Source organism: Vipera ursinii (assembly GCF_947247035.1).
Source record: "Vipera ursinii genome assembly, chromosome: 1".
NCBI classification, from domain to species: domain Eukaryota; kingdom Metazoa; phylum Chordata; class Lepidosauria; order Squamata; family Viperidae; genus Vipera; species Vipera ursinii.
The window spans coordinates 162,444,146-162,468,385 of NC_139512.1; the positions used below are offsets into that span (position 1 = coordinate 162,444,146).

Below are 24,240 nucleotides of genomic sequence, written 5' to 3' on the forward strand. Positions count from 1 at the left end.
TCAGCGTAGCTGACTCAGGAATTCTGGGAGTTGAAGTCCGCGAGTCATAAAAGAGCCGAGGTTGCCTACCCCTGCAGCTGGAGAAAGCGTGCGGTCGTTGGACTTTTTTTTTTTTAAAGAGCGTTGGCTTTACGTTTCTTGCTGCGTTTTCTCCTTTATTTAAAGCGAGGGAGGGTGATTGTTAGACACGGATAGGACGAGCAGGGTCGAAGTCTCTTGCTGCCTCGTGGGTGCGATTTCTTTTTCTTTTTTCCTCCGAGGCTGCGAAAGGGAAGCACCTATCCTACTTTGGGGGAATGTTGGCTCTTAGGCTCCCCCCACCCCAATATTTTCTTGGAACGGCTTCCTTTATACTAGGTGAGCGGGCATGCTTTCTAAATTGATGCCCTGCGGGCCAGCGATGCTCTCCAGCCAGAACTGGAACTAGCAAGACTTGTCCCGTAGGGATACTGGATATGTTCCTCCAGGGCAGGGGTAAGGCAACCTGGGCTCTTTTATGACTCACGGACTTCAACTCCCAGAATTCCTGAGTCAGCTATGCTGACTCAGGAATTCTGGGAGTTGAAGTCCGTGAGTCATAAAAGAGCCCAGGTTGCCTACCCCCCCCCCCCGCTCCAGGGAAAGACGAATTAGATAGCAAAGAAGCAAATGCGGTTAGATTTTACATTTGGTACGTATACAGGTGGGAGCCTGGAGTCCACGATGTATAACAGAGTCTCCCATCCTTGTTCCTGCCGGGGGCGGGGCGAGGAGGAGTGGGAAATGGAAGACAACGATACTCTTCGGAGTTCGGCAACCAGGCGGGCCTGTTTTCCTCGGCCAAGCGACTTCTTCCTGCATCTAGGACCAAGGGTCTTCAAACCTAGCCCTTTTATGATTTGTGGACTTCAGCTCCCAGAATTCCTCAGCCAGGCATGCTAGCTGAGGAATTCTGGGAGTTGAAGTCCACAAGTCATTAAAAGGGCCAAGTTTGAAGACCCCCCTGATCTAGGAAGTAAATGGGACGTCGGGGTCGATGGCCCCGCACGCACAGGCCCGGGAAAGGGGGAGGGAAAGGGGAAGGCGAAGGCAGGCGAGCGAGGGAGCGAGCGAGGGGAAGAGACGTCGTTCATTGCTTTGTTTCCTCAGAGACGGGCAATGAGTGACTCCAAACACGCCTGGACAGCCGCGTCTCCCACTGCAGCCGGACCCAAAGGCGGCGGCGGCGGCGGCGGGGGCTGCCCTTCGAGCTAAGCCTCTCAGCCCCTCGATGCCCATCGCGGATTCCGCCTTCTCCGACTGCTGCTGCCGCCGCTCTGCTGTCACCGCCGCCGGCGCCTTGGAAGGCTGCGGGGCTCGAGGAGGGCCGGCCTTGCCGCCGCTGGTGCTGCTCTTGAAGGAGGAGAGGCGGGCGAGCAGGATGGTGCGCCAGGCGCGGCTCTGAACGATGGAAGGCGTCCTGTACAAGTGGACGAATTACCTCACAGGTAAGCTTATTCCGCGCTCGGACCTTCGGGCGCGGGAAGGAAGGCAGGCGGGCAGGCGGACGGCAAGGCGGGCTCCTGTCAGTCCCGCGTGGGGGGCTGGGCTGCCTTGGCCGTTGGCCTCGGTTGGTGGTTCTGCTTTGAAGACGCCGAGGAGGAATAAAGGCGCGGCCTTCTCTTCTCCCGATAACGAGCGAAGCAGCGGGGTGGGGGAAGGGGAAGGACAGAAGCAGCAGCCGCCGCCTCGAAGAGGGAAAGAGGCAAGGCCTTGCCCGGTTCAAAAGTCTTGTTGGAAGAGGCAGGGCGGCTGGCTGGCTGGCTGGCTGGCTGGCTGGCTGGCAAGAGTATAAGGCAGGGGTGGGCAACCTTGGCTCTTTTATGACTCGTGGACTTCAACTCCCAGAATTCCTGAGCCAGCCACGCTGAGGCGAAAGGGAGAGGTTTCCAGGCTGAGCCACGCTGGCTCAGGAATTCTGGGAGTTGAAGTCCACGAGTCATAAAAGAGCCGAGGTTGCCTACCCCTGGGCTATAGGGAGATGAAAGGCCCAGGCCTGATATGGCACCTGTAGCTCTTTAGATGCTAGACTCCCAACTCTCATCAGTCCCAGCCAATGGTTAGGAATGATGGGAGAAGTCCATTCCTGGGCTGTCCAGAGTGTAAAGTCACTGGCCCTGGCCTTAAAGCAGGCTTCAGCATTTCAGCAGCTTAGTGGCTTTTGAGTACAGGTAGTCCTCGACTTACAACAGTTCATTTTAGTGACCGAAGTTACAGTGGCACTGAAAAATAGGGACTCGTGACCGTTTTGCACACTTTTCGATCATTGCAGCATCTCTGGGGCGACGTGATCAAAATTCAGACATAAATGACTCACATTTATGTCAGTTGCAGTGCACCCAGAGTCATGAGCTCCCCTTTTGCGACCTTCTGACAAGCAAAGTCAATGGGGAAGCCAGATTCAGTTAAAATCGTGTTACTAACTTAACCCCAGTGATTCACTTAACAACTGGCAAGAAAGGCTGTAAAACGGGATAAAACTCATTTAACAAAAGTTTCACTTAGCAACAGAATGTTTGGGCTCAGTTGTGGTCGTAAATCGAGGACTACTTGTAGTAGATACCTTTTAAGCTTTCTACCCTGACTTTTTATTTCAGAAGAAAATCTACTTCATTTCACTCTCTCCTTGTTTTACTGGCTCCCTAAATAATAGCGATTACGTTTTTCTGGATGGAAAAATAATCAAAAGGGTATTTAAAGTTGTCCTGCAATTGATCTCATTATTATTAGGTGTATCAATGAGAAGGAACCACTTCAGGAAATTTTGCATGTTTTAACATGAGTCATCTTGATACTTCCTTTATTTTAAGGGTACATCTTGTGTATGCTTCATCTCAACCTGAATTATCCTCAGAAGGCTTATATTATACAGTTGCAAGAAAAAGTATGTGAACCCTTTGGGATTACGTGGAGTTTTGCATGAATTGGCCATAGAATGCGCTCTAAACGTCATGTAAGTCACAACAATAGAAAAACACAGTCTGCTTAAAATAATACTACACAAACATTAGTTGTTGTCATGTTTTAATTGAACATAAGATGGAAACATTCACAGTGCAGGGTGGAAAAAGTATGTGAACCTTTGGACTTAATAACTGGTTGACCCTCCTTTGGCAGCAATAACCTCAACCAAACGTTTCCTGTAGTTGCAGATCAGACCTGCACAACGATCTGGAGTAATTTTGGACCACTCCTCTTCACAAAACTGTTTCAGTGTAGCAATATTCTTGGGATGTCTGGTGTGAATTGCTCTCTTAAGGTCATGCCACAGCATTTCAATCGGGTTGAGGTCAGGACTCTGGGCCACTCCAGAACGTGTATTCTGTTCTGTTGAAGCCACTGTTTTGTTGAATTACTTGTATGCTTTGGGTCATTGTCCTGTTGCATCACCCATCCTCTGCGGAGCTTCAGTTGGCGGACAGATGGTCGTACATTTTCCTGCAAAATGTCCTGATAAACTCTGGAATTCATTTTCCCATCAATGACAACAATCCATCCAGGCCCTGAGGCAGCAAAGCAGCCCTAAGCCATGATGCTCCCTCCGCCATGTTTTACAGTGGGGATGAGGTTTTGATGTTGGTGCGCTGTGCCTTTTTTTCTCCACACATAGTGTTGTGTGTTTTTTCCAAACAACTCAATTTTGGTTTCATCTGTCCACAGTATATTTTGCCAGTAGTGCTGTGGAACATCCAGGTGCTCTTTTGCAAACTTCAAATGTGCTGCAATATTTTTTTGGACAGCAATGGCTTCCTCCGTGGTGTCCTCCCATGTACTCCATTCTTGTTTAATGTTTTCCTTATTGTAGATGTGTCAACAAAAATGTTAGCATGTGCCAGAGATTTCTGTAGGTCTTTAGCTGACACTCTAGGATTCTTCTTTACCTCATTAAGCATTATGCGCTGTGCTCTTGCAGTCATTTTTACAGGACGACCACGCCTAGGGAGAGTAGCAACAGTGCTAAACTTTCTCCATTTGTAGACTGTCTTACCATGGACACATGAACATCAAGGCTTTTGGAGATACTTTTGTAACCCTTTCCAGCTTCATGCAAGTCAACAATTCTTGATCTTAGGTCTTCTGAGAGCTCTTCTGAGAGCTCTTTTCTGCCAGGCATGGTTCACATCACACAGTGCTTCTTGAGACCAGTAAACCCAAAACAGGTGTGTGTTTTTAAAGGGCAGGACAGCTGTCAGCAACACATCCAATATCACACTGATTGGAGTCAAGGTTGGCTCACTCCTGGCTCCAATTAGCTCTTGGAGAAGTCATTAGGCTAGGGGTTCACATACTTTTTCCACCCTGCACTGTGAATGTTTCCATCTTATGTTCAATTAAAACATGATAACAGCTAATGTTTGTGTAGTATTATTTTAAACAGACTGTGTTTTTCTATTGTTGTGACTTACATGACGTTTAGAGCGCATTTTATGGCCAATTCATGCAAAACTCCACGTAATCCCAAAGGGTTCACATACTTTTTCTTGCAACTGTAAATATAATATTGCTTATCCGACATCGTAGTTTGCTTGAAATAGTTTGGAATTTGGGACCTTTGGTTAGGCGTCTATTGATTGTGGTTGATATTTAGAATTTATTTATACAATTTATAGGCCACCTGATTCCCCACAATTTTGGGAGACTTATAATTTAAACTAAGCGGGAAAAACATCAGATTTGAATCATCAGACTTTCCTTGTTGCTTACTTATTAGAAAGAAATATTTCACTCTGCATCTTGTCAATTCAGATAGTCTTTGACTTACAACAGTTTGCTTATTGACCGTTCAAAGTTACATAGGTACTGAGAAAAGTGACTTCTGACCATTTTTCACACTTATGACCAATGCAGCATCCCCAGGGTCACAGGGTTTACATTTGGATGCTTGACAACTGACTCACATTTATGACGGTTGCAGTGTCCCAGGGGTCATGTGATCCCCTTTTGCAACCTTCTGACAAGCAAAGTCAATGGGGAAACCAAATTCACTTAACTGTGTTACTTAACAATGCAGTGATTCACTTAACAACTGTGGCAAGAAAGGTTGTAAAATGGGGCATAACTCATTTAAGAAATGTCTCACTTAGTATCATAGATTTTGGGCTCAGTTGTGGTCCTAAGTCAAGGGCTACCTGTAATCTATAAAAGGCTATAACTAGACTCTGGAATTAAAAGACATGCCCACATATATTCTGGAAGAGGTCATGCTGCTTCCATAATTTTACTAAGAAAACTACATAATTTACTCCATGAAGTCGTTAAAGTTAGATTTGAAAAAAAAACCAATATTTTTTTTCTTGTATGGGGTCAGCTGAGGGCAAAGGTTACCATGCTCTTTTGGGTTTAGCAAAGCCTTATTTGCATCCTGAATCAAACAGCTTTGCTGATTGGTGCAGTGAGAGCCATAAATGGCTTAATCAGGGCTTTGGCTTGACAACTGTGGCACTGCTTTTGGTTGATACTGTTGTCCCTTTCTTGTTCTGCTCTGTGCATTGGATTTCTGCAATGTACGGAGTGCCTGGAGGATGTGGATCTGGAGGAAAAGAAACTGGCTACATGACTCTAGCCAGACAGGGTCTCTGGGGTTTGGGACCCTTGGATCTCTGAAGAGTTGCCGTATTGCATTTTTGACAAGGCTGCTGCACAATTTGGAGGACTTCCTGCACTAATGAATCCTGCTCAAAGAGCAGATGGCAGTCGCGTCCTGGGGGGGGGGGCCTTTTGCAAAGATTCAGCTTGTGTGTCAGCTGCATCATTGTAGGGTTTGGAGTTTCTGCTCACAGTCAGTCATGCCCAGGTCACTTCCCATTTTGGACTATTGCAACGCACCCTGCGCAGAGCTGCTCTGTAAAGCCACCTGCAACTGGAAATTCTATCTAATCCAGAATTTGGCAGGGTGTGTAATTCTGGACACCCCACAGGTGAACCATGTTATACCGCTATTGCTGGGCTGAATGGGCTTCTTTGAAGATTCTGGCTATCCGTTACCTTCCTCTCTTGGAGGACTTCCATCCACCTCACTAGATTGTAATAGGTGAAGTTCGCTGTAGGTTCCCCCCTCCCAAAAAATCTGGTGGGTTCTAGAAAGCAAACCTTATTTGTAGATGTGCCTAACTTGTGCATTTGCCCCTCCTCTGAAGTGTGCAGGGTGCCAAATCTCGTTAGCTTCCCAAAGGCTGCTAAGAGCCTGTATTGGTGGTTTAATGTTGGGATTGTTATAGTGCTTGATGGTATTAAAAGATTTTTCATTCTTTTTGTATCTTATTATCCGTCTATCTGTTGTTTAGAAAAAGAAACCTATAATTTGTCTATTTGTTCTTAGCCACGTAGAGCTACTTTATATAATATGACAGCTGTATAAATCTTTTAAAACCTCAGATGCATAAACTTAATGTGTCCATCTATGCCAGCAGAGTGAATTGCAGAAGTGAAATTTATCGGCAATTTAAAGTTCTTTAGAAGAGCTATTTAGGTCTTTCTATCTAATAAATATCAATTTTCAAAACGCAGGTTAGTCTATGTATGTTATTAAAACGGCAGCATTTATTCCCAAACGTAATGTGAATAAACCTGAATCTTGCTTTCGGCTGTAAGTTCTATGTGAAGGATGGTGTTGCAGTGTATGTAAAAATTACATTTGTAGCAAAACAGGTGAACATTGTTTTCTGCACTTTTCTTAGGTTGGAAGCCTCGCTGGTTTGTTCTGGATAACGGGATATTGTCCTATTACGATTCGCAGGATGATGTTTGTAAAGGCAGCAAAGGAAGCATAAAAATGGCCGTTTGTGAAATCAAAGGTAAGTTTAGCACTGTGGAATTTGCCTTTTATTTTGGCCTCTGCAGTTATTAGAGCTAAGGCATGGGGGTGTACAGTTAGGCTTTTCTGGTTCTAAACTGTTTACTTGTAGGAACACACAATATGGAGCCATAGCAACTTTTGTGGGGGAGAAGAAGGATCCTAAGAAATGGACATGAGCTCAATTCTGGAACTAAACATAGTTTCCAAGACTGAACATGTCCTTGAGACAACTTTTTCCTTAAGTTTAAAAGCATGTCTGCTTCTGTTCCTGATTCCACTGGGTGTACCTGCCTTTGGCGGCAATTTTTAATAAAGCACAGAGAATATCGTCGTCTACCTTTGAATACAAACTCTTGAATCTGAAGAATGAAATATATGTTAATATCACAGAAGCACAGAGAGAACAACACTAATTACACAAGTATACCGTTCTGTTATTCTTCTACAATGCCATGCGAAGTGGGGAGGGGTTATTGCAAGTGCATCTGTACCTGTTAGCACTGCTTTGTCAATCCCTTACGTAAAGTAATACATTTTATATTTAAAAAAATCCTAAATTATTATTTTTTGAATCTTTTATTATATTGATTAAATTGTACACTGTCTAGCCTCTAGAGCAGACATGTCAAACACAAGGCCTGGGAGCCAGATCCGGCCCGCAGAGTGGTTTCATGTGGCCCGTGAAGCCATCCTGGAAACAGTGAGGGAACGGCCCCCGTTGCCTTGGCCCTGGCCCAGAGACCCTCCTTCTGCCAAAGACCCTCAGATCTGTCCCACTCCTGCCCAGGCCCCCATAGGCACGCTTGATGTGAACGATGTAGAGCTGGCCACGCCCACCCAGTAGGCTATACGCACTCTAGCCACGCCCACCCAGTAGGCCACGCCCACCCCGGCCATACCCACCCGGCCCCTTGAGGGCAACCGCAATGCTGACGCGGCCCTCAATGAAATTGAGTTTGACACCCCTGCTCTAGAGCCTTTACATTTGGGAGATGGGCAGTTAAATTTGATATATGAATAAATAAATTTTATTTAGCTAACAATTTTCTTACTCTTAAGTGATTTTACAAAATGTATAAGCTTATTTTATGTTTTTGCCTCTTTCCTAAGTTCATCCTATAGATAGCACCAGAATGGAGCTAATAATTCCAGGAGAACAGCACTTTTACATGAAAGCTGTTAACGCCGCTGAGCGACAAAGGTGGCTAGTAGCCCTTGGGAGCTCCAAAGCTTGCCTGACAGATTCCAGAAGTAAAAAAGAAAAAGGTGCATACGTTTTCTAAAATATTATGGAATTGTTAAAAGTTACCTTCTTGAAACCCAAGTAGCTTCTTCAAAACCATCAAAAGTACATGTAATATTCGCTACTATTGCAAACATGTAATTTTATTTCTTTCATGATTAGAAAGCATCATGATTCACTTCCCATGTGTTGACCTGTAGGGGAGCTTTTGTAGCCATGTGGCTTTGCTTAACCGAATAACCGAGTTGGAAGGGACCTTGGAAGGAAACCCTATAACCATTTGAGACAAGTGGTATAGAGGGTGCTTCCTCTCCATCCCATCATAAACATTTTGGGAATGTCAGTGTTGGAAATTAGCTGAGTGTCATTGAAGTTGCTAATTTTTTTTCTCAGTTACGTATATTCAGATCTGTTCCTTTTGTTTTTGTTGAGATATTTTTACTTCAAAGTAAAACCCACTGCTTTTGTTGATCCTAGTTCAGGGCGCACATAATTCTACTGTCCTGACCAACAATGAATGTACAGATAGTCCTCGACTTATGGCCACAATTGAGCCCAAATTTCTGTTGCAAAGCAAGACATTTGTTAAGTGAGTTTTGCCCCAGTCAATGACCTTTCTGGTCACAGTTGTTCAGTGAATCACTGTTGTTAAGTTAGTAACACAATTGTTAAATGAATCGGGCTTCCCCAATGACTGCCTGTCAGAAGGTCGCAAAAGGGGACCTGGAACACTGCGACCTTATGAGTGAGTTGCCAAGTGCCTGAATTTTGATCATGTGACCATGGTTGTAAGAGTGAAAAATGGTCATAAGTCACTTTTTCGGTGCTGTTGTAACTTTGAACGGTCACTAAATTGTTGTAAATCAAGGACTACCAGTTCTGTATGATAGATTAGAGTGTGTCAGTCAGGTGAAGAAAACGTAGAATAATAGTTCTTGGAATCGTCCCATTCAGAGAAGCCAGATACTTAGGAAGACTGCAGATTTCAGAGTGATTCTGCCGTTGGACATGAATACTATAAATAAAGGAAGGCAAAATTGACCCATATACACTAATACTGTTCCCTGTGTAACATAGCATCTCTGTTTTCAAAGGAGCCAACCCTGCCATCAGTCGCTTTTGCAGGGTGCATCAAAACAGGTAGCGTGCTCTACACACTTCGTAAACCCATTGGAAAAAATGGATTTATGAAGAACTACAAAATAGAGGTAAAATTGGAAATTGGCAAAAAGATCAGAAGTTTAACAAGTTTGCAGGCAGTTTTAAAGAGATTAAATGTGAATATTGATTTTTATTTTTGAGGACGGTACTTATAACCATGATCAGTGAAGTTTCCATTTTCTGATATTCTTCCAGAAATAAGTGAAACCAACGAATCTCTAAAAACCAAAATGTCTGAACTGCGTCTCTATTGTGACCTCTTGATGCAGCAGGTCCATACGATACAAGAATATGTTCATCATGATGAGAATCATTCCTTACCTAGCATTGAGGTAATATATAATTGTTTGAAGGAGCTTTTATTCACCTATTTAAATTTTTGGATTATAAGGATGTGTAACAGTATCACGTTAGATCCATAGCTTTATCAGAGAGTATCTTAGTAGCCCATCAGTGCCATACTACCAGTAATAATTGAATCTCACAGATATACAAAATACTTTTAGATTATATTTTTAAATGTTTATTGTTCCCTTCAAATGTAGTAAAACCTTAATTTAACTGGTTTTTTGGAAATATGCATTGTCTCTGTTTTTAGTCTGTTAAATCCGAATGTCCACTACATCCAAATTGTTTATTTTTGTCAACTTACATCATTTTGCACAGTATAATTTGTGTCAGTACCGATCATTTGATCTAGATTGATATTTTGCGTGTCAAATTACAAAAATTGATACAAATTACCTAAGCAGTTCAATTGCTTTAGAAACAATGGACTGTTTGTGGCCAAAGTCTTAATATTTTTTTTAGATTGCATCTAAAATTATTGATTGAATCAACTTCAACTTCAGTAATAAAACCCAGAGAATCAAGGTTTTAATGTATCAGCAAAATATCCCATACAAGAAAGTTTGGCTACAAAAATGAAGACACTTGAAACATGTAACAAAACTGTCACTGTATTTTCCTGTTTAGGATTCCAGATTTTATCACATTCTATTCCCTCTCTCTTTTTCCCATCTCCCATTTTTTTTCCCTGTCCTTGGAATAGAAAGAATTACCATTTTATTCTCATTTGCTGTGTTTTCTTTAGTAGTTTTGTAAAGCAAGTGGATCGCCTAGTGGGGTTGTCGGGAAACAGGAATAAATGTGTGTGTGTGTTGTGTTTATATATGTGTGCATATTGTTTTCATCTACTTCCTTCCACACATTATAAAGATAAGTTGTTAAGTTAGGAGCCGCACATCTAATATTTTTTCCAAGTTATTGAACAGATGGAGCATTTCAGGGAACAAGTGCCTTTGAGATCTGAGTCCAGCTAATAACTTCATAAACTATAAAGAAATGTTGTGATATAATCAAATTTTGTTTTAAGTTCTGCAAAAAAATACCCCGACTGTTTCATCAGAGATACATTGGTTCATTCAGCAGCCCTATTATAATATAACATATGCAGTGAGACTAGTAGGATGACATTATGAAGTAAAATTGTTTTATTTATTTATGTATTTTATTTGTATCCCACCTTTATTATTTTTACAAACAACCTAAAGCAGTGAACACATACAACATACCTTATACCGTAAATTATAATAATTTATAAAACACTTAAAATAGTGTGGTGGAATAAAAATAGGAAAAGCCTCTTTACAAGTTAACCTTGTTGAAAATTGCATTTATTTCACCCAGATAAATAAAGGAATTCTTGACCATCTATTTGTATCTTGTTTCATTAGTGACCTAATTTATATTAACCAGTGTCAGAAACAGTTTTAGAAGTCATTAAACCAAGGTAATAAAAATCTGCAAACAATTGCAAAGCATATGGGTTAATATATCAAAATTATTACTGAGTAATGTAGTCTTATCTACCCAATTTATAGATTAACTAGACAAAAATTTAACTCTTCTATTAAAATAAACTAGATGCACCTACCCCTAATCTTATCTATGAAATATAAAGCAACTTTTGAAGGCAATGGCTGTTTTCTATTTTATCTCAATTACCACATTATCAGCAATATTTTCAGAATTTTTATTGACAAAATCAGGATGTTGAAGAGCTAAATATTTAAAAAGTATATGTAATTCATGTAATTTCTGTTGAGATCTTGTGTTGTAGATTAAAAGAAGAAAATTCACTATTGGAATACAATCTAGTTGCTCAGTAAATGTACCTATTTAATCATACCATACTTAACCATTAAGGTATGAATGTCCAGACTTTTGTGGAATATATTTGCTTCAGATCAACAAACTCCTCCCACCTCCCATAAAACTTTTCTCAGCATCTAAAGAAATAATAACTATTTTAGTGGTGGCGAACCTTTTAGAGACCAAGTGCCCAAACTGCAACCGAAAACCCACTTATTTATCGCTGGGTGCCAGGTGGGCATGGCCCACTGGGTGGTGGTGGTGGTCATGGAAGATTGGGTGGGTGTGGCCAAGTTGGGTGTGGTCACCTCAATGTTGCTCATGGGGAGGGACATCTGGCGGGGTGGGCAGGGTTGGGGGAGCAGGTGGGGCGGTAGGCAGGAGACTCATCCTGTGGGGTGGGGCGAGGCAGGGTAGGGGTGCCATTGCCATGGGGCAAGGCAAGGGCTGGGGCAGCTGCTGCCTGACACCATCGGCCCCCGCACACAGAGGCCAGCGAGCGCATGAGGGCCGACGGTGTCCGTCGGTAGCCACAGCCTGCCGGCCCCTCAACAGGTGCACTCTGGGGCTCCGCAGCCCATCGCCAACAGTTCAGAAAAGCCGCGTCTGAGATGGATGGTCGGCCAACAGCTGAGGAGGTGTTGCAGTGGGTCGTGCCCGGGAAAAGGAGAGCATGTGAGGCCAGGAGGGACAGGATGGGGGGGGAGGAAAACCAGTTGTGCCAGGATGCATTCAGCCACGTGAGATCTTGGCGAATTAGCAGGTGGCTGTTTGAAGAGGGACAGTTGCCACCTCGGGCATGGCGCAGGTGCCCATAGTGAGGGCTCTGAGTGCCTCCTCTGGCACCCGTGCCATAGGTTCCCCACCACTGAGCTATTTGCTTCTGTCTGTTTTGAAATAAAGCTATGACATCAGTTAGAAATCCAATATCATCAGAATCTCGGCAACCCCACAATATAAATTCACTTTTTGTTGATTGTAAAGTGAAAGGAAGTAAAAAGTACAGACCCCAGACCCAATTTAGAACTTATCATTGAAAGATAGTAATTTTAGAATCAGTCTGCACGCTTTATAAAAATCACAAATAATAAATTGTTATGTGTCATTTGTGTAAGTGTAAAAACCAGCAGCTCTTCTAGCCCCTTTTTGCACAGTTGTCTGCTACAGTCAAAATCAGTTTCCAAAGCATGAAAACCATTACATTTGTATTTAACAAACTGAGAGATCTTTGTGTTCAGGAGATGGAGATTAACAATTCTTTGATTTTTTCCCCTGTAAAGTTGATTAGTTGCTGTGATAAGACTATCCTGAGTAATTGCTTTTACAATCTTCTATATAAAAGAAGGTGGTGGGGGGGTGGAATGCCATCCTTGCTGCAATGGAAACGTTAGAGGCCATTTAGCTCAGAGTTCCCCAACCTTTCCAGAAGGAAAGGGAGCAGTAGGGAAATGCGCCCTCACTCATGCGCAAATAGGGCTGCTAGTGCCCGCATGGCGGTGCTACCGCAACTGGGGTGGGGCTCGCCAGCTATTCTTGGTGGCCAACAGGCCGTGGCCCACCCATAGGTTGGGGACCCCTGATTTAGCTCATTAGCTCCAGCTCCTTGCACTGTTCGTGTGCTCCTGTATTGATAATGAATATGTTGGCTGGAGCTTCTCCAGTTTGCCAACCTCAGGAAAGCTGCCTGTTCTTCTCTCTTTTTAAATATTTAAAGTAATAACTTTTATCATCTCTTAAACAAAGCTTACCACAACAAAAATGTCCGAGGTGGCACAGTCAACATCTGCACCCTACCTCGCCATTGGAAAAATATTTGGTGTTCATCGAAGTAAGTTAAGTCCCTACAAACCAGCAATTGCAATTGCTGGTTTATGGTTACATGACAGTTAAATTGGTGAAAAGTTTTGCTAGGAAAACACTTTGCTCTAAGAGTTTCCAATATCTGCTCTTTCCTTTTGTTTTCAGAATATGAACGAGGCTTCTTCCTTGCTCAGTGCCACCTGTGACACCTTTATCACGACACTTGAAGAATGTGTGAAAATTGCAAATGCCAAATTTAAGCCAGAGATGTTTCCATTGCCTCATCCTGATCCTTTAGTTTCTCCTGTGTCTCCTTCACCTGTGCAAATGGTTGGATATTCTTCAATTCTTTGTGGAACTTTGGGAGGGAGCAACAGGGGATAAGCTAGCGTACGGTTCCTCAGTGTTGTCCTTGTTCAGCTCACCAGGCTAGGCTTCTGCCATCAGTTACGAAAGCCTCAAACCTTATAGGAAGCCTTGCCTTTAGAAATGTGTATTTCTGATTTTATTTTATTTTTTTATTTTAATCCCATTTATATCCCGCCCTTCTCCGAAGACTCAGGGCGGCTTACAATTTAAGCACAAACCAATGTGCTTAGCAATAACAATAACAATCCTGCACGTTGTGGAGGATATTGCCACATACTTTTACTGCCCAATAATATTTGTCCATGGGCAAAAAACCAAGATCACCCATGGCAGGCATGTCAAACTCGCGATGTCATGTGACGTCGCGCGATGTCTTGTGACTTTTCCCCCCATTGCCAGCAATGGGGTGGGCACGGTTTCTTCGTGACGCATCTGACCGGCAGTTTGACACGCCTGACCTATGGAGTTTAATGGAAATTGAGGACCTCCGTGGCTGAGTAGTCCCCAGCCCTAATCCGTTCTGACCTTCCAAGCAGCCATGGTGTCTTCTTTGCTTAAACATAGTGCTTCCAGGTCTCCTTGCTCTTGGGAAACTAAATACTAAAAACAACAATAAAAACATTTTTTAAAAAAATTCTGATGTTGTAAATGTCATTTACTTTCAGATAATGCATATTCCTTCTCCGTAAATTCTGAAAAAAAAAACATTTTAAATACATGTTTTTAAAATAATATTTCATCAGAAATGGACTAAGATACAGTTAGTATTTTGAAATTTATAATAACCTGATTTACTACTTATATTATTTTTTAGATGAAACGTTCTGTTAGCCATCCTGGAACTTGTACCCTCGAGAGGTAAGTATGAAGTTGTGATTAAATGATTACTGTTTCAGAACCAAACAAATTAGAACCAAAATGTTAAGATTCACTTATCGCATTGTGAAATACTGTCCGATCCCAAATCAGTGGGAATAGCCCATGGTCTGGCAATTGAAATTCACAGCCTGTTGCTTCACATAAGTTTTGAAAAGATGTAGTTCTGGTGAGTTTCTCTTACATGATATAATTGGAAATTAATTCATGACTAGATTGAATTCACTATGACAGTTTGGTCTTGTACAGGCAGTCCTCATTTTGTGGCTGTTCACAGTTATGACCTTGTAAGTCAGGGCACTCAAAAGTGAGATGTCACATGACTGACTGGTGTACTGCGGTAATCCCAGCACTCTCTTTGCGGTTGTTAACCAAGAATAAATAGTTGCCGCAATCCAAGCCATTCTGGCCTTGGTCCCTCCCAGCCCCAAAGGCCTCAATAAGTTAAGGGACTGTCTCCAACTCACCCCATCCACCTATCTCTACCCTTTGGCCACCCTACACCCAGAACTGCCAGTTGGCCCTAGCAAGTGCCAGCCAGCCAGCCAGCTTGTTTGTTTGTTTAGCTGCCAATTCTCTCCCAATTCCCTACGCCAACCTTTTGCCTTTTATGCCCAAGGGCTGCAGCTGGAGCGTCTCACTGCCTTGGATGTTTCTTTTTCAGAGCCGGCTTCCCTAGCAGATGTTTCCTACGTGTGATTCCCTGAGCGCTGTCTTTATAAAGCCACGCTGCCTGCTGGTGCTTGCTAGGCTTCATGGGCACTGCAGCGTGGGCTGGGGAGCCCTGTAAGAAGCTGGAGCATCCTGGGTAGCGTAGCGGCCATGGGTCCAAAAAAAACAAAAACAAAAGAAAGAGCCAAAGGTAGCAAGGTGCTTCTGCTTTAGCAGCTGGGCACCAAACACAGAGGGCCGCAGTGAGGAACTGAGAAGGCAGCTCGGTGAATTAAGGCTTGCTGAGGTTGGTGAAGATTCCCAGATGAAAACATTGTGCAGGGTGGCCAAAAGGTCACAGACGAGGGAGGAAGCTAGGCTGGTGGGGGAAATTAAAATGCCCCTGCAGTTGTAAATGTGGGCAGTTGCCAAGTGTCTGAATTTTGATCATGGGACTGTGGGGGGGGTGTTTTGCTGCTGCAACGGTTATAACTTTGGGCCTAGGTCGTAAGTCCGTTTTTCATTTCCTTCACCTCGTCTTGAATGCTATAAGAAAGGCTAGCTGTTGATTTCTGATTTTTAAGAAAAAAACTATTCAATTTCAAGAAAAGTTAAAATGCAAAGAAAAGGAAAAAAGAAAATTATGAAAAAAGAGAAGCTCGGCAAAAGAGCAAAAGTAGGAGAATTTTTCAGAGAAAAAAGGGAAAAATGGAAGAATGATTTCTACCTTTCTTTGGTGCAGATACAAATATATAAACAACAGTAACCCAAAGCATTTCTATAATAAGTTCTAACAATTTCTAAAATCAAAGTTTCGCTTCTTTCGCTTTCAAGCAAAAAGTCCAGACGTAGTTTCCAGGTAGAAACAAAGCTGGACAAGCTCTTTTATTTTATCAAAGTAGTCCATTTTGCCATTTCAGCCAATTCCATGAGTTTCACCGTCCATTCTTCCATTGTATGAATTTGTAGATCATTCTAGCTCCTTTATCACGTACAAAAACCAAGTCCCATGCTTTCTTTTAGTCTGTTTACCCATCAATCCTAAAAGAAAATTTTCCGATTTCAGTTGTACGTTTATTTTAAGAATTCTCTGGATTAAAATACATATTGGATCCCAGTATTGTTAGCTTTCTTCACATGTCCACTAAAGATGATAAAAAGTACCCTTATTTTGAGAGCATTTGCAACATATGTTTGACACACTCTCTTATGCACCTTTAACAATTTAATGTGGTGTTAGTACCAAGTACCAACCATATATCATCTTATAAAAATTATCTTTCAAATTACAATTCAATGTAAGTTTCAGCTCTTTGCAGCACAAAGCCTCCTGCTGATAAAAGATTATTTTGCCCATCATGTGATCTTTAACATATTCATCATCTATATTAATTTTCAAAAAAATCTTAAAATAACATGTTCATTACTGGTATAAGAATCTAATTTAAATTTAGTTTTCTTGTTTGTAAAAATTATAATTCTTCCTGTTCATTTTAAACTTTTCAATTGAGCATGAGCAAACTATTTACAAGTACAACTTTCTGTTTCCATTTCTTCTCTTGATTTTAATTTAGGTCCTCCTTTAAAAAATAAATCTGAATAGGTCAACCAAGTTTGTGTAACTATCATTTCTCTTCTAAAAAAAGCTTCTCAGGTGACACCCATAGAGGAATTTGGGGAGTCAATCTTGCTTTATAACTTTTAGAAACTCTTAGTAGGACATGCTTAATGAAGAGTTATATTAAACTTAACTTTACATGCTTAACTTAAGATCTATATTAAACTTAACTTTACCATACTATAAATAGCCATGCCACCCAAATTCCAAAATGATATTTGGGAATTTTGTGTATCATCTGGTTTAACTCTTTAGAGTATTTATGTTTAGCCCATAACATGAAGTGATTCTTCACTTTTGCATCTTTTGCAGTATTTTTTTTTTTGGTGACGTATACCAGGGATTTACAAATAAGATTAATGAATCCAAGAGAACTGGATTCTCTTCAATATGTCATAACTTGTGCAATACTCTAATTTTAGGAGCAGTCGCTTTGGAAAAGAACCAAATGTGTCTTCCCATCAGCTTTCCCACCGGTGGAGAAGAACAGTCTCAGATACAGAACCTGCCATAGATGTTCCCTTTGAAGATACAGACAGTAAGGACATACTACCTTATGGATGTTGTCATTACTTTGTACTCATTTTTCTTACATCTTAGCCTGTGTTTTTGCTAGAATAACAGTGAATCTCAAACTAAGCTATAGTAACTCTCTTGCACTATGCTTGTTCAACTAAGATGGATTCAGTACTTTGTTAAAGATAGAGAACAGGCACAATGCTGTAAGTAGTGAAAAAGTGCGCACGAAAACACTGAAGTGGTGATTCAGAGAAATGTTTTCCCTAACTTTAATGATGTTAAGCAGTGGCAATTTTCTTACATAGTAGACGTATCTTAAGTTAAAATTAAACTCAGTGGTATTTCTTGTGGTGTGAAGAAGGAAGATCAGGACGAAGAGTCGGACAGTGTGAGGACTCAAGCCTCTTTTGTAGCCTCTCATCTCTGTCTGACTGCAATAACTAAAAATCCAACGCAGCGTGTTTCCCATTTGGGGGTGAGATAGTTTTAAAAAGCGAGGAAAGGCCCCCCCCCAAGGCCTCTCTAGGAAAAACTCAGGGGGAAAAAAAACGAAATTCCTTTTCTTACTCTTTCATGTGACACGATCCTGCCACTATAACCACTGCTTCTCCCCATTTGTGCAGTCCTGACTTTTTTCTCTGTCTTTTTTAGTCCATTCCTGTGGTCGGTTTTCTGAATTGCACACGGGATTCCCAACACACGGGGCTGGGTGCTAGTTGAGCTTTTAACGGGGTCTCATACCTGAGCAGGTCCCAGTGCACTAGCTTTCTTCAGAAGGGATCTAACTCTGAAATGTGATTTACTATATATACAGTATGTAGGACTTTGACCTTGGGATGGTTTCTTGGTAACAGTATAAAATAGATGGCAGTGGGAAGGCTGGCATACCAAAGGCTGTTGCTAGGCTAAGTAGAAGCAATAGAAGAAAATACTTGTAGCTCAGGGCTGAACTGTGGAGCCCTACTGAATTTCATCACCCAACTGGGTAACATTTTGGGAGTAGGGTACACTGACAGGGCAAGGCACTGTATATAAACAGAGAGTAAACCCCACCACCTTTCAGCAACGAAGATGTTATCCAGTTGGTTAATGAAATGTCTGGGGGTAAAAAGACACCAACCAAGTTGAGAGAGCATCAAAGACTCTACAGGTAGATAATGCTTGCTTGAGTGGACAAGTATGGGCCTGAGAGCTTCCTAGCTATCTTGTCCACATGAAGCAAACCCTGCCAGGGAAGAGTAGAGTAAAGGCTTCATTTATTTATTTATTATTTATATATTGATGGGATTTATATCCCGCCCTATCTCCCAAAGGACTCAGGGCGGCTAACAACAAAACATATAATAAGTACAGAAATCAAGATAAAAATAAAATTGAGAACATCTGTGCAATAAATTAAAATTAGAGAATTTAAAAAATAAATTCTAAATTCTAAATATAAATTAATTAAAATGCCTGTCAGTCCAGGTCAGCCTGGTGGAACAGGAGTGTTTTGAGGCCGCGGCGAAAGGATTGGAGGTTTTGGGCCATCCAAAGCTCAGGGGGGAGCTGATTCCATAGGGCTGGCGCTCCCACAGAGAAGGCCCTCCCCCTGGGGGTCACCAACCGACATTGCCTAGCTGACGGTACCCTGAGGAGGCCTTCTCTGTGTTAGCGTACTGGACGATGGGAATTTGTTCCCGGCAGCAGATGGTCCTGCAAGTATCCCGGACCTAAGCCATGTAGGGCTTTAAAGGTAAGTACCAGCACCTTAAATCTCACCCGGAGGGCAACTGGTAGCCAATGCAGCTCACGCAGGAGGGGTGTAATATGGGAGTATCGGGGAGCTCCCATCACAACCCGTGCAGCTGCATTCTGCACCAGCTGAAGCCTCCGGGTGGTCTTCAAGGGCAGCCCCATGTAGAGAGCATTACAGTAATCAATACGGGAGGTAACGAGTGCGTGGGTGACTGTAAGTAGGGCATCTCGGTCCAAAAAGGGGCGCAATTGGTATATAAGACGAATCTGTGCAAATGCCCCCCTAGCCACGGCTCCAATGTGACCTTCAAAACTGAGTCGTGAATCTAGGAGGACGCCCAGATTGCGTGCTCTATCAATGGGAGGTAACATCTCTCCTCCTATAGTCAGAGATGGAAACTCTTGGACTAAACGAGATGACGGTATGTACAGCCACTCAGTCTTGGCCGGGTTGAGTCGAAGCCTGTTTTCTCCCATCCAAATCTGTACCGCTTCCAGGCAACGGGACATCACATCGAGGGCATCACTGGGTTGGTTCGGGGTGGAGATGAATAGCTGGGTATCATCATGTTCATTTGGAACATCTTTCCTTAGTTCACAGCCCTCTGATTCAGATTCGATAATGTCTCCTTGTGTGAAGTAAGCAAAGAAGGGCAAGGTGACCGAGGCGTGCTTTTCATGTTGCAGGACTAGCAACATTCAATTCTAGAGGAGCCCTCAATGGAGATTTGGCACCCCCAGCTGTTCCAGAAGCGAAGCTGTTGCTGCCTCAGAAACCCAGAGTGGCCGAAGAGACTCTTTCTGAGCCAGTCTCCTGAGGAAAGAGAAGACCCCCACTTCCTCTGAGTAATGCTATGCAAAAGCTGCTGTAATCCTGCTCTTTATCGTGGGGGAGTAGTAGTTCCCCATGTGAAGGTTTTCTCTGCACTTTATAGAATAATGTAAAAACTATCTTGGAAGTGTATTTTATCTTTATATAGTTGACTTGCAAAAGTTATTTTCCTAAAAAGAAAATTTCAGTTTGGGTATTTTTTAATGGATAGGTGGATGCCTCTTTGTAAAATACTGCTCTTCTTTTTACTGGGTGTGATAAGTCAGACCAACCTTGAGGAACAGGTTTCAGATCTAGAATAGGAAAAACCTGTGCCCTAGATTGATCTGCTGAATTTAATCTCAAGAGTTGCTTTACCAGAAATGGATTCTTCTGAGTACGCTCTCTTTCCCACTAATATCAGTGGCAATCCATCATATTGTAATGGCACTTTTTATTTCAGGAGAAATTTGTGGTGGTGTTTGTTAAAAGAATGAGATGGTTCCTAAAAGGTATCTCAGAAGTAATCACTTGCCCGCCTCTGTCTTTTTTAGTTTAAAGATACAGTCTAGATCAGGGGTAGGCAACCTCGGCTCTTTTATGACTCATGGACTTCAACTCCCAGAATTCCTGAGTCAGCTGACTCAGGAATTCTGGGAGTTGAAGTCCATGAGTCATAAAAGAGCCGAGGTTGCCTACCCCTGGTCTAGATTCTTAAAGTATATCTGAAATTCCATTGAACAAGGTAGAAGGTCAGTGAATCAGAGGGAATATTTCAGCCAAAATTAAACACTGAGTTCCACCAGTGCTATCAAGTGAAATTGATATGCAGAGATTTTATAATGCTTAGTTTCAGTTAGACCTTCCCTGATTAATTAAATCCCAGCCTAATCGTTCAAAGCATCTGCCTTTTTTTCTTTGACTTGCACCCAAAAATATAGCCAATCAGAAATATGTCATGGATGTGCAGTATTTTTTCTAAGCACACATATAAAATATGTGATTATGAAGCATTACGCTATACACTGGTTAAAGATATTTTAACATTTTAAAAACTATGTATTCCTTTTTGCACTATTTATTGTTACTGTGATGAAGAGATAAGAAGACGGGCTTAATTTTTGTGGAGGAGATTTTTCTCACTAAATATGCCTTGTGGCAGTGTTTGCTTGCTTGTTTTTTCAAGTTAATTGGGCAGAATCCATCCAGTGTTGGGGCTTACAACCTCAAGTAAAGGCATATTTTAATCTTCTTGTGTTTAAAACAATGCTTCCTTTGCCTGGATTGACCCCCCCCTCCTCCCCCAACTTTTCTTTTTTAGTTCCAGGCAAAAATAATATTCAGAGTGTCCTTTCACCAAAGTTGTTTTTTTTTAAATTTAATGCTGCTTTATAAAATCTGTTCTTCAGCTGCTGTTGTAGTGTATTCGTGTTTGCAGCAGAACATGTATGTTAATGATCCTTTATACCAAAGGAAGGGTGGCTTTTGCCATGGTGGGTGGAAAAATACAGCAAGATCCTCTCTTCTGTTCACTTGCTTCTGTCGGCGCTGGGAGGCAGGGGTCCCCGACCTTGGAAACATTAAGACTTGTGGACTTCAGCTCCTGGAATTCCTCAGCCAACATGGCTGAGTTGAAGTCCACAAGTCTTAAAAGTTGCCGAGGTTGGGGACCCCCTGATCTATGGTACGTCATGGGCCCGGTTGGTCCAAAATCGCTCTGGCGGTGCCACTCTGTTTCTGCCACAGCAAAGAGGAAAGATGGGACTTGAAGTTCAGCAATGTTTGCACAGACAATGTCGGAGGGGTTGCGTCCAAAGTTGTTAAGTGTTTTGAAATGTATATTCTTGTTTTTTATTCACTTTGGAATAGATTTAGTTAATAATGTATTGACCATGGAGCACTTTTTAAAAAAAAATAAAAATGGCTTTTTTTCAAAAAAGAAAAAAAGTAAGTGTTCAATAAATGCAGTTTTTACACAGGCATTGTCTCTTTTTTAAAATCCAGCCTCTTTTTATAATTGCCTAAATTTTGACCAACTGTCATTAGATTGCAAGGATACAAGCAGTTTTATGTAACTTGGAGCTCCTCTGATGCATTCGATTGAAGCTCATACAGTGCTCCAGGTAGCATAGCTAATGGACACCTCACCCAGGTGGATTGAGGGGCGATGTGGGTATGACCTTGACTCCCATTTGCTAGCTCTCTAAGTCTGCACTCAAAACAGCAGGTACAACTCCTATTCCTAGCCAGGGCATCTAAGGGCTACACTGGGGGCAGGGGACTGATGGCAAGAGCAGCCCAGGAGAACTTGTCATTGTTGAGTTGGCCTACAAATCACTACTGCTTTTATGATTAAGCCCGTCAGGGTTCTGGGCTCAAGGTACCCAATGATAATGCTTGAGAGACCAAAATGCCCTATCTGCAAGCCTATATGCCCTCATTGTAAGCCTTTGGGTGTTTTCATGCACAATGAAGTTATAGGTGGATGTTAACATTGTAGACAAAGCGGACATTTAGTGACAGGACCACACGCTACTAGCCTCACAACATCAGAACTGGGATGGGGATTTGTCAGAAATGACGCCACCAAAGTAAGTTTCAACTATGAGATTGAAGGACACAAGGTTTCCCGTAAGCCTCAGGAGATTTTGAGCTAGTTTTAAAATCATTACTCCATTCTGAGGTACTAATGCTAACAGAGACATACTTCCCCTACCTTTTTTTTCAAACCAGAGAAAACCATGGATTTCCCCCCTAAATGCTGTTATCCCAGAGATGAATTGGGCAACAGAAGAGCAGCACAAATGTGGGAATCATTCAGGGTAGAAAATCATAAAGGATTTTTTTTCTTGTGTTCTTTTAAATGGTAAGCCTTTTGCACCTCCAACTACAAAAGAAAACCTCTTCACAATGCAAATATGCAGACGCTGTAGCTGTAAGAAGTTGCAGGTTGGCAGAAACACGAGTGGTACCCTGAACAAGGACACCTGTTAGTATCACATTGCTGTGGCAACATTTTAAAGACAGCAGAATTTTTTGGTGTGTTGGTGCCACTTTCCAAGTACTTCCTTTTACCAAACAGCACAATCAAATGCCTCTGCATTGCTCCAACCTCACAGTTCTTTGGACTGTGTCTCTCTTGTATTGTGGTTATTTGTGCATTGAGTCATGCCATCAGAAAAATAACTTACTGACCTTGTAATGCAGGGGTGTCAAACTGCCGGCCTGTGGGCTGGTTTCATCATACTGAAGCTGCGCCCACCCCATTGCCGGCAATGCAAAAAGAGTTGCAATACGTTGCGACATGTCACGTGACGTGGCAAGTTTGCCATCTATGTTGTAATGTCATTCACTGATTTGCCAATCACTAACGGTGATAAACCCATCAGAAGAACTCTGCATGCCATAGTCTATTGTCTTCTAACATCTCATTGCGATTTGAGAGTATTGATAAAGGTTTGCTTTATTTGATTTGCTATTATTGTCCCTCCACAATTCAAGAACTGAGTAATGCCAAGAATTTGCTGGGGTTTTTATAGCAATTTCACTGCATTAAGTGATGCTCTTCCTTCTCCAAACTATAGAATGACTATGAAGGGAGAGAGCAATTATTGTATACATTTGTTGAGATAGATATATATGCCTGTTCCAAAGGCTGACATTACAATTGCAAGGATATTCCTATCTTCTATAAATGGTAGATCTAGAATATGTTGCTAGCTCTCATATTCTATTATTCTAACAACAACAGCAACAGCAATAATAATGATGATGATGATGATGATGATGATGATGGCTGGATGACAGATTAAATAGATGGAAAACCAAAGCTCTGCATGGACACTGTTTGAAAAACATTGAAGGAAAATTTGATAACAACTTGACATGGGCATGGCTTAAGATGGGAACCATCAAGAAAGAAACGGAAGGCTTAATACTGGCTGTTCAAGAACAAGCAGTACAAACTAATGCCATGAAAGCGAAGATACAAAAATCTACTGAATCCAAATTGCTGACTTTGCAACAACAAAGTTGAAACTTTCACATTTAATATGTGAGTGCAGCAAAATTGCGCAAATTGATTACAAAGCTAGACACGACCGAGTTGCTAAACTAATCCACTGGGCATTGTGAAAAAAATATGACTTGCCTGTGTCCGAAAAGTTGTGGGAACATAGGGTGGAAAAAGTTGTTGAGAATGAGAGGGTGAAGATCTTGTGCGACTTCTGAATACAGACAGATCGCCATTTGGAACACAACACGTCAGATATCTCAGTCATAGAGAACCAAAGTGTACAGTTGATTGATACCTCTGTACTAGGAGATGCCAGAGTAGAAAAAGAACTGGAAAATATTATGAAATACCGTGACCTGGCCATTGAAACTGCACGATTATGAATGAAACGTGTAACAGTGATACCCATTGTTATCGGGGCACTGGGAATTATGTCCGAAAACTTTGCAAAATACATCAAGAAATTGCAGCT

The 24,240-nt window shown here is 42.0% G+C and overlaps 1 protein-coding gene across 1 annotated transcript; it reads left to right on the forward strand.

Annotated features, from left to right (window-relative positions):
* The first annotated feature begins 984 nt into the window (after positions 1-984).
* PLEKHA3 (pleckstrin homology domain containing A3) lies at positions 985-20,343 on the forward strand. Its single transcript, XM_083349334.1, has 8 exons — positions 985-1,466; positions 6,696-6,812; positions 7,925-8,080; positions 9,414-9,550; positions 13,338-13,502; positions 14,356-14,399; positions 17,109-17,224; positions 19,630-20,343. Exons 1-8 carry the CDS (start codon positions 1,427-1,429, stop codon positions 19,758-19,760), a joined length of 906 nt encoding a protein of 301 aa, XP_083205460.1. The 5' UTR covers positions 985-1,426; the 3' UTR covers positions 19,761-20,343.
* The last annotated feature ends 3,897 nt before the right edge of the window (positions 20,344-24,240 follow it).

Coding starts and splice junctions, on each gene's coding strand:
- PLEKHA3 (XM_083349334.1), top strand. CDS start 1,427: ATGGAAGGCGTCCTGTACAAGTGGACGAATTACCTCACAG. Junction 8,081..9,413: donor CAGAAGTAAAAAAGAAAAAG/GTGCATACGTTT, acceptor ATATTCTTCCAG/AAATAAGTGAAACCAACGAA. Junction 17,225..19,629: donor TCCCTTTGAAGATACAGACA/GTAAGGACATAC, acceptor TTCATGTTGCAG/GACTAGCAACATTCAATTCT.